The 14,350-nt window shown below is 53.4% G+C and overlaps 2 protein-coding genes across 2 annotated transcripts in view; one reads left to right on the forward strand and one right to left on the reverse strand.

Moving 5' to 3' along the window:
* Positions 1-14,350, reverse strand: part of ANAPC13 (anaphase promoting complex subunit 13) — a 264,408-nt gene that overhangs the window by 68,885 nt on the left and 181,173 nt on the right. The gene's annotated exons all lie outside the window — the stretch shown is intronic.
* EPHB1 (EPH receptor B1) overlaps positions 8,296-14,350 on the forward strand; it is a 77,664-nt gene continuing 71,609 nt past the window's right edge. Inside the window, exon 1 of the mRNA XM_064435577.1 lies at positions 8,296-8,563. Within this exon, the coding sequence (XP_064291647.1) occupies positions 8,506-8,563 (58 nt within the window). The 5' untranslated portion in view covers positions 8,296-8,505. The remainder of the gene's footprint in view (positions 8,564-14,350) is intronic.

Here is a 14,350-nt window from a genome sequence, read left to right on the forward strand (position 1 = left end):
AATTCTTGTTTCTAGCTAACCAAGAGTGAGCTGTATCCCAGCCAGAAGACAGCTTGCCACAGCCTCATTTGTGGGGAAAATCCACCTTTTTTTGTCACTATTTAGCTTCTGGCAGACAGCAGAGCAGTGACTCTGAGGGATGCTGGCCCCCGATATCCTGGTGGAAGGCTGCTGACTTCCTCAAGGAAACAGGTCCCTGGGAGGAGGTGTCTACCTTGTCCTGACAGACCTGCTGCCTTTCCCTGCCTGCCTAGGAGGATTTCTGCTGCTTTTTTTTTTTTTTTTGGTTTTTACCTTTTTGGACCAGGTGAAAGTAGGGACTTCCTTTCCTGCTCTGCACAAGGGGGTCTGGACATTCTTCCTTTCATACCTTCTTGCCTTAGTTCTTGTTGGTGTCTCACATTGTCCAGAAACCTCTGTTATTTACCAGGAACATGGAGATTTATGCAGGACAATGTCAGATTCTGTGTAATAAATTCACCAAGAGTTTTTTTTTTTTTTACATTACCAGCAACTTGTAACCTCTGTAAAATCAGTAATGATTTAGCTGTAAAGGGTTTGCTGTGGCGTCCTTCAGACATGAAATGAGCAAATGACTTTGGAGGCTGGCAAAGTGAAATGGGGATTCATTCCTTTTCCCAGAACGGGGCTCACTTGTGGACAAATTGGCACGAGACCTGCAGATATTAAATGGGCAAAGCAGGCTTTGGAAATTAATCATTTCCTATTAATGAGGAAGGCTCTGCACTCCTGCATGCCTGCAGGGAAGGAGAGCAGTGCAGGGAGGATGTGTGCCAGCCCCTGCAAATGTTTAGGGTCACCTATGGTGTGTAGAGAGCATCTTGTGTCCAGGCAACTGGGTCTTTCCCCGAGTTCCACTGCTTTCCTGGGCCGGGTTTTATTTCTTTCCAGCGGCAGCTGCCGGTGCGGGGCCCCAGTGCTGCCGGCTGCTGACCTCCAGAGGTTGGTGGGGGAAAACCTCAGCCACCCGTGTGACCAGAGGGGACACGGGGTGCTGGTCCCCAGCCCGAGCAGCAGCAGAAGGAGGTGTCTGGCTCCCTCCCTGGTTGATGAGTAAGTGGGAAGAGGAGATGGCTGGTCTGGGTGAAGCTTTGAGCAGCTCTCCTTGCTCAGGTGCTCCCCAAATTTGTGCCAGCCAGGAGCCTGTCCCCAGTCTGAGGGATCCATGGAGATCCATGGCCAAATCTGGCTGCTGTTGCTCAGGCTTGGGGATCTCGGGGTGTGCTGAGACTGCAGGAGTGGGGACAGACCATCCCAGTAACCTGTGCTTGGGTGTGGGGTCTGACACCCACCTCAAATGCTGCTCTGGGAGATGGCCCTGCTGAGCTGCTTCTTCCTCCATCCATGCCCTGGAGCCAGGGATGTGCAGCCTGGAAAGGGCTGGGATGAACTGTGGCACACACAGGAGAAATGCCTGCAGAGAGGCATATGTGTTCAGGCTTCATTAGGACAATTTCCTCTGTAATTGAAGAGCTGCCTTGCTGCTGGATTGCCCATTCCCGGTGAGGACTGTCACTGTCCCCAGCTGGCTACAGCCACCCCAAGTGCAGAGCTGGCAGAGAGATGGAGAGCACAGGATGCTGCTCAGGTGGGGATTGTCCTTGTGACCACAATCAAACAATCTGCTCACAAATGGTCTTACACAAACTGTTCTAACACATGACAGCTAATTTTCAGAATTACCTCTGAATAAGTTTCAAGTTTTGGCTGAAAGATCTCTTTTAGCTTCCTTTTTTTTTTTTTTTTTAAATCCAAAGCTGTATTTTCCTGCTGGTTTTCTGTAAACTGGTATTTCTAAATGGAAATAATTTGATGTCCTTATTATCTTTATAAAAATAGAAATACAGGTAACAATTAAAAGCTTTTTTTGCAGACTCTGATCAAAAAGCCTTTGCAGGCTTTGATCAAAAAGGTCTGATTTTGGTAAAAAAAAAAAAAAAGCAACTGCTGTGTTTCTTCTTCCCCCACCTGTATCACCCCCTCTATTCTCCTCCTGCTTCCACTTAGACAAAAAGAAATAACATTTCCACAGGCTCAGTCAGCATCAAAGAGTCACTTACTTAAAGGGAGGAAGAATATTGTGATGTTTCACTGCCTGTTTTGGATTCTGTGAAGGAATTTCATCCCCTCCCAGTTGCCACATCTCTGGCATCCCTCCCAGATCCGAACTCTCAGGAGGACGGAGGCAGAATTATCTCTGAGCTTTGCAGCTGCCAGATGTTAACCGATGAAACAGCAGCCTCGCTGCTTCCCTCTTCACTCTGGGTAAACCTCTGCCTGCCTGCCCTGTTTGAAATGCAAAACTCCCTCAAATCCCCTCTTGAAGGGTTCTTGATGTCTCCTGCCAATCAAGCCTGGCGAGGACTCCCTTTATCCCTCTTCCAGCAGCCTGCTGTAAGAATTGCACTTGTGTGTGGCTCTGTGGAGTGCCTGGACATCCTGAGCTGTGCCGTGGAGGGCTGGGGCACTTATCCCGTCCCTGAAAGTTATCTGTCCTCCTTCCTGTAAGAAAACAGTCTTCCTGCCCTCCCTGGATGGAGATTCATGGAACAGAGCTAGGAATGTGTAGGTCACTGGCAGGCTTATCACAGAATAACTGAGGCTGGAAAACACCTCCAGGATCATTGAGTCCAAGCTGTGATGGATCCCCACCTTGTCATCCAGCCCAGAGCTCTGAGTGCCATGGCCAGGAGTTTCTTGGACACCCCCAGGGAGGAGGACTCCACCCTGCAGAGCCCTTTCAGTGAAGGTGCCTGACCACACTTACAGTGAAGAAATTCCTGCTGATGTTCAGCCTGAGCCTTCCCTGGCACACCTTGAGGCTGTTTCCTCTTGTCCTGTCCCTTCTTCCCTGGGAGCAGAGCCTGGCTCCACCTTCTGAGTTGTAGAGAGTGAGAAGGTCCCCCCTGAGCCTTCTTTTCTGCAGGCTGAGCCTCCCCAGCTCCCTCAGCTGCTCCTCACATGACTGTGAGCCCCTGCCTGAGCAGGAGGATGTGCCTGATGGGAGCCAGGACATGGCACCTCGTGGTCTTGGCAGCTGATCCCTCGGGAGTGACTGGGGGCAGGGCTGCCTGGGTATTGCCAACTGCCCTGTGGTACCTGTGATCCCTGTTCAGAGGGGCCAGGGGCACTGCTGGGGCAGTTCACGTGTGTCCCTGGGCTATCAGAGCACTGGCTTGGTAAAGACCTGGTTGGGAGGCAGGTTTCTCTTGCAGTCAGTGAAATGATCACGGCAGAACTCGTTGTGTGAGGTTTGGGGTGTGCAGGGAGGCCAGGGGGGTACAGCAGGTCCTTCTGTCCTTCACCTCCTGTGTCTGTGACAGCAGGGAGGCTGCAATGCCTGCTGAGACATCACTGCCTTGTATGTGTGGCTAGCGGGTTTTGAGCCTTGAATATTCTTGGTTTTGTTCCTTTTACTTGGGAAAAACTGTTGGTGTCCTGGTGATGCCAGCAGTACCAGGCACTCGTGTGCTCTGTGCAAGGTGCAGGACACATGCTCTTGTCCTTGAGTGCAATCATCCATGTAATTACCCTGTGAGTGATAGGATTGGGGGAAAAATCATATTATCCTTATGATAGTGTTCATGGGACCATTGATCAAGGTGGCAATTGGAAATTCATCACGATAAAGCAGGAAAAAATGGCAAGTTTCCTGTGCATGAGGTGAGCACCTGATCCAAGCCAGCTTTTTGCACTCTGATGTGTGATTTCAGTAGGAAAATATCTGAATGGGACCCTGAAGCAGCAGAAATGGAGTGGGCTGGACCATTCTCCATCTTCCCTCCTTCTTTGGATGGACTTGCACCTTAAAAATTTCCCATCCTTTGTGTGCTTCCAGATATGGGAACACGGCTCAGACTGCAACAAACCAAATGCTGAGATAAAGTGAAACTCTTGTGGCAGGTTCCCCTCCCTGCTATTTTTTTTTTTTAAAGCTTCCAAAGATAAATTGCATTTCGCTTCAAGATAATGAAATTTCCTTGGAGAAGCGACATATTTTTCTGTAGCTTTTGCATTTGGAACATGAGGAGAGTTTTTATTTTAAATCTCCATTGAAAGTGTTTGTCTGTCTATATTTTGCTTTCTTCCTTGTGAATGTTCTGACTTCACAGAGCTAGCAGGGACCCGGAGATGGAGTGTTTCTGTCACTTATTATAGCTTGCCTTGGCATAAAATTTAATCTTTGGATTTTTTTTTCCCTCCTAAAGAAATGGAAGTTGAAGCTAGATTAGAAACAGATAAAAAGATGTCATCCATCCTCAGACAAAGGACTTTTTGTTTTTCTCTTTTGCATTTGCCTTTGTTAATCCTCTGCCTTCAAAGGGAACAAAGAGATCCTTCCACCTGGAGATCCTAGGAAGAAAGGGAAAACGAGGAGAAAGTGCCATGGCTGATCTGTGCTTGTGTTGTCCCACAGCTGCCAGGTCTGCTGGGACCTGCAACTGCCCTGAAAGACCTGGTTAAGAGGAAAAGCCAGGTGGTAGAAATCGCAGCATCTATGAATCAGAGTGAATTCTTTTGCTCCTAAAGGAACTTGTTGATCTTTATCTGTCTTTGCTGTCCATTTCTAGAGGAGCAGGCACCTTCCCTGCCTCCTTCCCCATCTCCGTGGCAGTGTGGAGGGGAGGGCGTGGCGTGCCCATCCTGTTACATGGTGCTTGGTGTCACACTGAGCTGTGTGAACACTGCTCCCACCAGTGATTAATATGTTCTCAGGCACCGAGAGGCTCGAGGCACTTGGCACTTGACTGTCTCCTATTTTGGAACTTAATAAACAGAATATTCCACCACAGAACCTGCAATTTATCTTTCCGTACTGCGCGAGGAGTTACTCCGTGGCCCGGCTCAGGCTGCCTCTCTTGCCCAGGGAATTAATAGACTCTTCCATACCCCAGCTCCCTCTGTTCTCACTCTGGTTTCCAAATTAACCTTCATCTCACCTACTTTTTCTTCACGTCTCACTTCAATTTAGTCCTCAAATTGTTCACATGACAAAAGAGTTGTCCTTCCTACAGCTTCTTCTGCTCTGATAAGACACCTGAATTTTCTGTGAATGCCTGGAGAGGACAATAACTTCTCTCCCTCCCTCTCTCCCTTCAGCTTCCCAATGGTATTCAAGCCCAGAAGCCTCCCTGAGGTTATTTCCCCTAGGAGAACAGTAAGCAGTTTGGGTTGCACTGTGCCAAGAGGCTGAGTTGTGCCTTGAATACGTTGAGCATTTAATGCTGCTAATTAATGTTATTACATTTATTTAGACTCTCAGGAAGGGGTTCAGCTGCGCAGAAGGTGCTGCAGTGGCTGGATGCTGCTTGCCAACATTGCCCTTGTTACCTGTCTCTTGTTATGTGGTGCACAACAGACAAGTCTGGAGTGCTGGAATATTGAAAGGATGTGCCTCTCTTATCAGGGAGAGGATTTACCAGCTCCTCAGGCTCTGACTCTTGGGAGGATGCTGTAGGTGCAGGTTTTTCCTCTACAATTAATGCACAGGCAAGCTGCTGGGAGCAGCCTGAGCTGCCTTGGCAGGATTAGGGATGCAGGAGCAGTGCTCCTGCGCTGTGTGAAAAGCTTCCTGCCCTCCCTGCAGGCCTGGCCTTGGCTTGGAAAATAACCCGGGAGTGTCATGGCTGCTTTAGCTCTGTGCTTGTCCTGGCTGGGGAGGCTGCCGTGTCCTCTGCCAGCTCTGCTGCTCTGTGAGGCTGATGCAGGGGAGGTTTGTTTGACCTTTATCTGCTCTGAGCTGCTCCTACACTAGTGTGTGGCTCACAGGGTTCTCCTGCCATCAAGGGCACCATCCCAGCGAGCTCCAGGTCTGAGCTGGGTGGCAGCTCTGGTACAAGGCAGGAGCCTTGGTCACCCTCCACCTACTGTGACAGGAGATTGCAGGCTCCCAGAGTGTGGGCTTGCTGCTTCCCAGCTCCAAGAATTCGGGGTGACCCCTCTAGAGCCTCCCTTGTAGCATGGTTGCTGCCGCCAGCTGCACAAGGATGGCCTGGTGGGATTCATGTTTGTGTCACAGCCAGCGTGGCGGGGATGACCAGGGACTGGCACAGGCTGTGACCCCCCTGCTCTCGAAGGTGGTTACGAGGGTTTTTTGAGAAGGAGATCTGTGCCGCGCCATATGATAAGTCTTGATGCTTCCTTTTACTGGGATCCCAGATCTTCATCCTACAAAGGCTTTGGCATCTCCTGAAGCAGCATCTGAGAACAAAGGCAAAGCTGTTAATTAAGACAGAGCTAATTTTGGCAGCCGACTGCTGCCATCTCAATGTGCTGGGGGCTGTGAGCACTGAGGGTCTGGCCGTGCACCCCGGGCACAGCAGCACCCAGAGCCCTCCCTCTGCAGGGCTGCTCACGCTCTGAGCAGCTCTGTGCCCCACGTCCTTCCCTCACAGGGGCCTGGTGGGCAGAACTGCAGGTTGCTGGTAGCCTAGAGGGTGGTTTTGCCTTCTGTGGGGTGTTTGCCTCCCACACATGGGAGGAAAATAGAGCAAAATGTGCCCAAAACCCCATCAGGTTTAATGCCCTTGATGTGCCCTCCAAGGGGACACTGGTGGGCATTGTCTCTGGGGCAGGCGGTGACAATCCCGCTGGGTGTGCAAGGAAGAGTGGCCCTGTGACAGGATGCTGCCACCTTCCCACTCCCACCCCCAGATGGTACACAGCTTTTTCGGGGACGTGTCCTCCAGGAGAAGCAAAGCCTTGCTGTTGGGAGACTCGGAGCAAGGCTGACAGAACAGAAAACATTTTGAACAAACACAGCTGGCTTTCACCCAGCGCAGCCAACTCTTTGGCCAGCTGAAAAGAAATCAGAAGAATATTGATGTATTATTCTTTTTTTTTTACCCTACAGAAATTGTCAGGCTTTTTTTGGTCAAATGTTAGTTTCTGAATGCAAGGTTTTCAGTTGATAACTATTATCTGGGAGGAAACCCCCCCTCCCCAAAATGAGGCATTTCTCTGGATAACTCACAGGCTCAGCTCTTTGCCTCTTGTATTCTCAAACGATTAACATTTTTTTGCTTTGCACATCATGAATATTCTATACTTGAGCTGTTACTGAGTTGTGCTAGATCAGATAAATAACATGGTGTTGCTTTTATGGCAGACTGGATAAAGATGCAAATAATACTGACATTTACTTCACAGTTTTCTTTCTGTGATCCTCTGAGTGAGTAAACTGGATTGCTGAGATATTCATGGGAAGGAAATGAAGAAGGGTTGTCAAGATGAAAGCAAATTTCCTTAAAACTTAGCCAGAAGGTTCTTGGCAATTTTTTCTGTTATTTGCTCAGCTGAATAGGAGCTGCTTGCAAATATATTTTGCACAACCACAAAAGGAAAACTCTTGTTCCCGTGGCACCTCTGACTGGTTTTTTGCACGCTCTTTCCCTGAAAAGCTGACGATTTTCCAGCGTTCGGTGTCTCTGCAGGGTTTCTGGTCCCACCGTGGCGGCGGCCGTGACCGGAATGAGCGCTTGCTGCCCGCTCTGCTTTCCCTAAGCCGCGTGTGCCGGGATCCCTGGCGAGCAGGGCAGGATCAGCTGTGCTCCCGGGTGGGCAGCGGAGCAGCGGGGGCTGCCGAGCCCTGCCGAGGGTGCGCGCGGCGAGCGGGGCCGGGCGAGCGTCCTTCTGTGCGGTTCCTTTCCAGGCTGTGGCTGTAGATGGCTCCTGGCTGGGCTTGTGGGCAGCAGGGAACGGCCGTGGGCTGGCAGTGACGGCGCTGCTGCTGAGGGCTGCTGAGCACCCCGGTGTCCCCCGAGCCAGGCCGCTGCTCCCTGGTGCCCATGTGGTGCGGTGCCCGGAGCGATGCCCGGCGGAGGATGCCCGAGGAGGCGGAGGGGGCCCCGCCTTGTGCCCGACCCCTGCGGCCGCGGCGTCTGAGCCTGAGGGGAGCGGCCACCCTGCCACAGGGGCCCCGTCTCTGTGGGGCTGACGGCTCCCTCCAGATTCCTTTGGGGGTGGGAGAAGGGAGCGGGATTGCTGCCATCCCGCCGGCTCGTCCCCGCCGCTGTGGCCGCCCGTGCCCGGCGGGTCCCGGCTCTGCGGGGCCGGGTCCGCCCCGTCGCGGGTCCCGCTGCGGGCGGGCACGGCGTGAGGGGCGCCCTTTGGCCGCCAGGGGGAGCCGTCCCCCTTCGCACGGGTGCTGGCGGAGGGCGGGGGCGTGGCCGAGGCGGGGCGCGGCGCGGTGATTGGCGGGGCGGCGGCGGGGGCGTGGCCGGGCGGGCGCGGGGATTGGCGGGGCGGCGGCGGGGGCGGGGCCGGGCGGCGGCGGGGGCCGGCGGCGGCGTGGCCGCGCGCGCCACTCGCGGCGGCGATGTGACCCGGGCGGGCGGGCAGCGGCACCGGCACCGCCACCGGCCCGTCCCGTCCGCGGCCCCGGCCCGCCCTGCCCCGGAGCCACCCGGCCCGCGGACGCACCCCCCATGCCCGCTCACGGCCGCCCGCCGGTAGCGGCTGACGCCTGCGGGGCCCGAGGAGGCGATGGCTGCGGATCTGGTGGTGCTGCTCTGCCTGGCCGCCGCCGCGGCCGCCGTGGAAGGTGAGCGGCGACCGGGACTACCGGGAGCGGGTGGGATGCTGAGCCGAGGGTGTCTGCGCCGCCCGCGGCGTCTGCGGCTGGGAGCAGCCAGGGAGCGACTCCCCCGCCGTGAGGCACCGGCTCCGGGCTGGATCCCGGCACCGGCTCCGGGCTGGATCCCGGCCCCGTGGCCTCTTGTGCCAGCCCGGGTTACCCGGCCCGCGGGCGGTGCTGGCAGCCCGTGCCCTCGGCAGGGGAGCCGAGGATGGAGGAGGAAAGCCGCCCGCATCCGCGTGGGGGGAGCTGCGGCTGGGCTCCCCTTCGCTGCGGAGCCCTGCCCGGTGCCGCGGTGGGGTCACCTCCGAGGTTCCCTCCTGGTCCCCGGCGCCGCGGTGGGGCCATCTCCGGAGTCCCGTCCGGGTCTCCTCTAGTCCCCGGGGCCGCCTCGGGGGGCCGTGGCGGTGCGCGGAGCCGCCTGTGCCAGCCCTCCTCGTCGCAGCCCCGGCGGAGGAGGGATGCGCCAGGAGCCGCGGGCAGGCGGTCTCTGTTTCTGGGGACGGACTGAGCCGGGGAACGCTTTGCCCGGCCCTGGAGCCACGGAGCAGGTGCGTGCCCGTCCTCTCAGCCCGGTCCGTGCCGGTGCGCTGGGGTCTTGTCCCCATGTCCCGCTTGGCCGTAGGGTTTGCTGGGCAGCAGGACGGTGCCTGCAGCCGAGCCCCAGGCTCCGGGCGGCTGGCCTGCTGGGACAGCCTTGGTGCCGTGCCGCTGCTCCGTGCCCGGCGTGGCTCTTGGTGTATTGCTTCGATTATTTTCTGTCTCTATTTGCCACCTTTTTTGGTGGTACAGCAGCGGGCCGTGGCAGGGCTGCCCAGCGCCGGAGCGGTGCTGCGGGCACGGTGCACGGCTCGGTTGCGAGCAGCGAGAGGCGGGGTGCGGGACGTGATGCTCGGGGTCTGGAACCGCTGGGGCTGGGCCCTCCTCGGCGGCTTTTAATGTGAGCATGCTGCGGCCGAACTGCAAGCTGATGGCAGGAGACTCCGGCTCAGCTCGGGCAGCGAGGATTCAGGAGCTGGAATGCCGCTCCGGTGCGGTTTGGCCACGGCTCCGCTCCGCTCGCAAGCGCGGCTGCTGGATCGCTGCAGGCCCGCTCCATGCAGCATCCCCTTCCCGCTGCCTTTCGGCTGGCACAGTGTTTGCTTTCCGTCCTTCTTGGGCTGCCTCAGGCCGTCTCTGCAGGGATACCTGGCGGCGGGAGTGCTGGTGCCGTGCCGAAGCGCCCGTGAAGGGGCAGGACCTGTTAGCAGCCCGGCTGCCAGCCCCAGCGCTTGAGGGACTGCTGGAATTGCGGCTGGGTGCGAGACCTCGGCTCCCTCCCGGTGCCGGGGCACTCCTGGGTGTCACCCAGGGTGTTCCCCAGCTCTCCCCGGGAGCACTGGCAGAGTCAGTGTCCCTGCCCAGGACCATACCTGTCGAGGAGCTGTGACATTTCTACTGTGCTGAGGAAGTTGCTTGGATAGTAAAGTAGAGGGATCTCAGATTTCAGGGAAAATTTTGGATGGGGAATTCTGAGGTAGAGCAATCGAATCTGATTTGGAGTTAAGGCGAGAGTCTAATGATGTGGTTGTGTAAAGAAAATGCCTTTTAATGAGGTTTATTTAAATCTTACTGGATCTCTTGATACAGAAGTTGAATTTGCTAGATTGAAACATGGTTTTCTCTAATGGATCTGGAGCATCTCCTAGGACCTGCCCTGCCCTGGGCTCTGGCTTTCCCCCTGGAGCATCGGCGAGGCAGGGTTAGCCAGCAGCCCTCTCTGACAGCACGGCAAAGGCACGGCTGCTGCCCTGCTCTGCCCTGGGCTGCAGGGGCTGCTGAGCCAGGCACGGCTCCCTGCATCCCAAATCAGCCAACGAGACAAAAAGGCTTTTTCGCGTGATGGTGGGGGAGGCGTTTGGGGGTCTGGACCCGGCTGGAGGGGGAGGAGGATGCAGCTGGAGTCAGGGCACGGCTGCCTCCAAACCACCCTCGTTATTCTCCATAAAACCTTGCTAACTCATTGCCTGTGGCACACGAAGCTGGATGTAATAGAGTCACTTACCTGACTTTTTTTATGGTTCCTTGATTTTTTACTAAATCCTGTGGCTTAGCTGACCCTTTTCTGCTGGACACCTGGACGCTTGTAGTAATTTATAAATTTTTTTTGTGGCTTGCAAAGAGGAAGAAGGATGTGAGAAGATGACAGCACCAAATACTCTGTCTCTCCCACACCCTGCAATCACTCAGGAGCCGCTCGCGTGCTCTCTCTCGTGTTAGCTGAACCAAATATAATCCATTTAGCATATAGAGAGGGTGGTAATGGACTGATGTTACATGTTTTAGCTGGGGTTGGGGCTGTTGGTAGGTCAGATGGGGCTGATGACCATTTTGGTGCAGCTCCTCCACGTACTCTGCTTCACCTGCCTGGCCTGCTCGCTTCTCCAGCATCTCCCTGCCTCGTGCCTGCTCTTTTAAAACACAGATTCTTCTCTCTGTGTTTGCAGCATCACGATAAGCAGAGCACAGGAGGGAGGTGGAAAGCTCTGCTTGGGGCTGATGAATCCAGCTTAGTTTTCTTCCCCTGCTTATCCACCGGCTTCAGAGCTGCTGCCTGGGCGAGGAGCAGGGATGGGGTTTGACTGGAGAGCTCCGTGCCTGCCCTCTCTCCTCCCTGCTGGCTCAGGATGCACACATCTGTTGCAGGCATCCTTTGGGCTTCCTGTGCTTCTGCCAGGCGCCGGAGCGGAGCCAGTGCCGAGCTGGGAGCTTCCCTGAGCACCCTCTGGGCTCCCACCTCTGGCCCAGCTGCTCCACCCCGAGCTGAGCCCTTCTCAAGGAGAAGCTAGAAATAAGTTTTCAGGAGGGAATTTGCAAATGCAAGTGGTAACCTTCATGGGAATTTGTAAGTGGTACTGTTCAGCTGTCCGTTTACTCTTGCTTTCTTTGCTCACACTAACTGAGGGAAAAAAGAAAGCCCTAAGGGGAAAACCCTTATTCTTGGCATGATGAGTGAGCCCAGATCTTGTCAGCCTGAAGGGAAAGTGTTTTGTCAAGTCATGGAAAAGGGGCCTGACACTGCAGGTGCTTATGTTGCCTTTTTTTTTTTTTTTTTTTTTAAATAATTCTTGGTATCTGTGCTCACGGAGAAGGTGGGGACTGTGTTTTCCTGTTCTTTTGGATATTGGAGTGCTGCACATTCTCCTGTGTGTTAAGTGGCCCTGACTGCTGTGGCATGAAGGTTTGCTAGGTGTCCTCTCACCCATCTTGGGTGCAGCTCCTGACACAACAGGATGGAATAAAACCCTTCCTTGGCCTTAGAAATCAGAAGAAAAGATGGATGTTGGATGATGAAAGAGGCTAAATGTGTTTGTCTGGATCTGGATCCAGGCTACGGTGCTGAGTAATAGATATTTCTAGCAGAGATGGGTTTTGTAAGCTAAAGAAATGCTCAGATTTGATGCAAAGGGGAAATGGTACCTTGGGCAGTGGGTAACTCGGTGCTAATCAGGTCAGCAAAGTCTCAGAGACCCTGGTCCTGGTGCCGTGGGAGTGCTGTGGGATGAGGCTGATGGAGGTGATGCTCAGAGCAAGGCTGAGGCTCCTGTGGTGTGTGTGCACTGCCCTGGCTGAGTCCAGCCAGCTCAAGGGGGGCTTTTTTACCTCTCCTGGCTTTTTTACCTCAGCACACATGGAAAGGGCTTCCTACAGCAACCCCAAAACTGTGTGGTGCTGCCCAAAGGGCACTGTGGTGCTTTGTTCCCTCTAAACAGACAGCGTTGGTGTGAGGAGCCATTTAACAGCACAGCGAGGCTGGGTAAATACTTGGGGTTGCAGGAGGGAATGCTTTCCCCAAATATTCCTTAAGATTTGAAAGCACATTTCAGTTTGACCTTGTTCTGCTGCAGACAGAGCTGTCGAGGGTTGATGCACGTATCAATACCTGGGCAAGGCAAATATTAAGGTTGGATGTTGGCTGGGTGGCAATTTGGGAAGGAATCTCCTTCTGAAATGGTGGAAGGTTGGAGTGAATGTTGCTTACAGAAGTCCCGGGTTGGTGTGGGAGCAGAAGGGTGTGAAAAAGGATGGAGTGATGGCAGAGTAGTGTCAGGAAACAGCTAGGACCTTGGGTAGCCCCTGGACCCTGAGCTGGTTGTTGCATTGTTCAGCTTTTAGGGGTAAACCCACAGACATTCCAAAAATGAGCAGCTTGAGAGGCTGCCTGGGAGTGTGCAGGGAAGGGAACAGACACAGAGTGCATGCAGACAGCAGGTAGAGGCAACACAGCCCTTTCCTTAGGGACAATGGGAGCAAACTGTTGCCCAAATCAGCTCCACGGCTTTCCAGATAAGTGGCAAGTGTGGATGGGCTCCCTCCTTCCCTGTAAATGTTGCTCACAGCACAGCTGAATTTTTGGAGCGCTTTTATTTTGGTCACCATCCATTTTCCCACCAAGTCACATCATGAAAAATAGTGAGAAAAACAGGACACGTGTTTTGTAGGCACGAAAGGATCTGTGCTCTATTTATTTATTTCTCACAACTTTTGAATTATTGAAGTGCGTTCAGGGGAGATTAACTTTCCCTGCTCAATATTTATTATTGTTTCATTTCCCTGAAAGTTGGAGCTACAAGAGCTTTGATGAATGGGCTGGAAGGTTCTGTAGTTTCTCTATGGCTAATCTAAATACGTCTGTATACTTTGCTGAAAAGCTAATTTGTAATTTCCTATGGTAATGCTGCTTAGTGAATTATAATGATACACCAGGGCCTGCTTTTCATCCCAGCCCTCTGTCAGGGGAATAACGCTACCATTGGAAAACGGTGTGAAACCTGGAAACTGGCCATTAGTCCCCTAAATTTCTGGTCTAATAGCAGGAATCCAGAAAGCCTGTGCACCATCTGGTCTGTTTTTTCACCTCGGGGCTGGAGAGCATCCGTCTGCTCCCAGGTTGGCTCCAGGCACGGGAGGGGTGCCCTGTGCTGGTGCCACGACCCGTGGGTTTGCGTCAGCGCAATCCCTGCTCCTGGAAACCTCTCCCACCACCCCAATTATAACCAAGTGTTATCAGTCTTTTGAATAATTGAAGAGGCTTTCTGTTGAATATTTAATTACAATAATATTTGGTTAGCAGGGGTTGTTGGGCTCAGTTTGTGCAATTGAGGATTGCTGCAAGAAAGGCTGTTAAAGGAAAATGTTGTTGTCTATGATCATTGATTTATCTTTTTTTTCTTTTTAAGCTAATCAGTTACTTAGTTGAAATTGGTTAATTAGCTCAGCTCCATTAAGAATCTTTGGCATTTAAACTTGATGTTTCTAAATAATTATAGTTTTGCCTGCTAAGCCCACAACCCAGGGTGACCTAATTACTATTAAAGCAAGACGTGCTTTGGTCTGGCTTTAATAAGTTCCTGCTGGGAGCCCTGCAGTGAAAAATCACAGAGGCAGCAGTTCAAAGGGGAAGGGGCTTGTGCTGAGCCCTGGACAAGGAAGATGAGTGTCCTTCAGCCTCACTTCTTCCAACTTAAACCAGGGATGGTCTTGGTTTGGGAGGAAGGGAGTCCCAGAGCATCCCATAGTTGACATCTCCATATTGTGCACTTATGTCACAATGGATGGTCATGGAAAGCAGTCGTTTGGAGGAGGTGAGGGTTAAGATTGGTTTTAGTTAATTGATGAGTGTTAATTTGCTTTTTTTCTCTTCTCAGTCATTCCCCTTAATAAGCAGGATGAGTCCTTTCAAGGTTTTTCTGGATGGGGGGAGAAAAAAAATTG

The sequence above is a fragment of the Passer domesticus genome, chromosome 11, assembly GCF_036417665.1.
Source record: "Passer domesticus isolate bPasDom1 chromosome 11, bPasDom1.hap1, whole genome shotgun sequence".
Lineage (NCBI taxonomy): Eukaryota > Metazoa > Chordata > Aves > Passeriformes > Passeridae > Passer > Passer domesticus.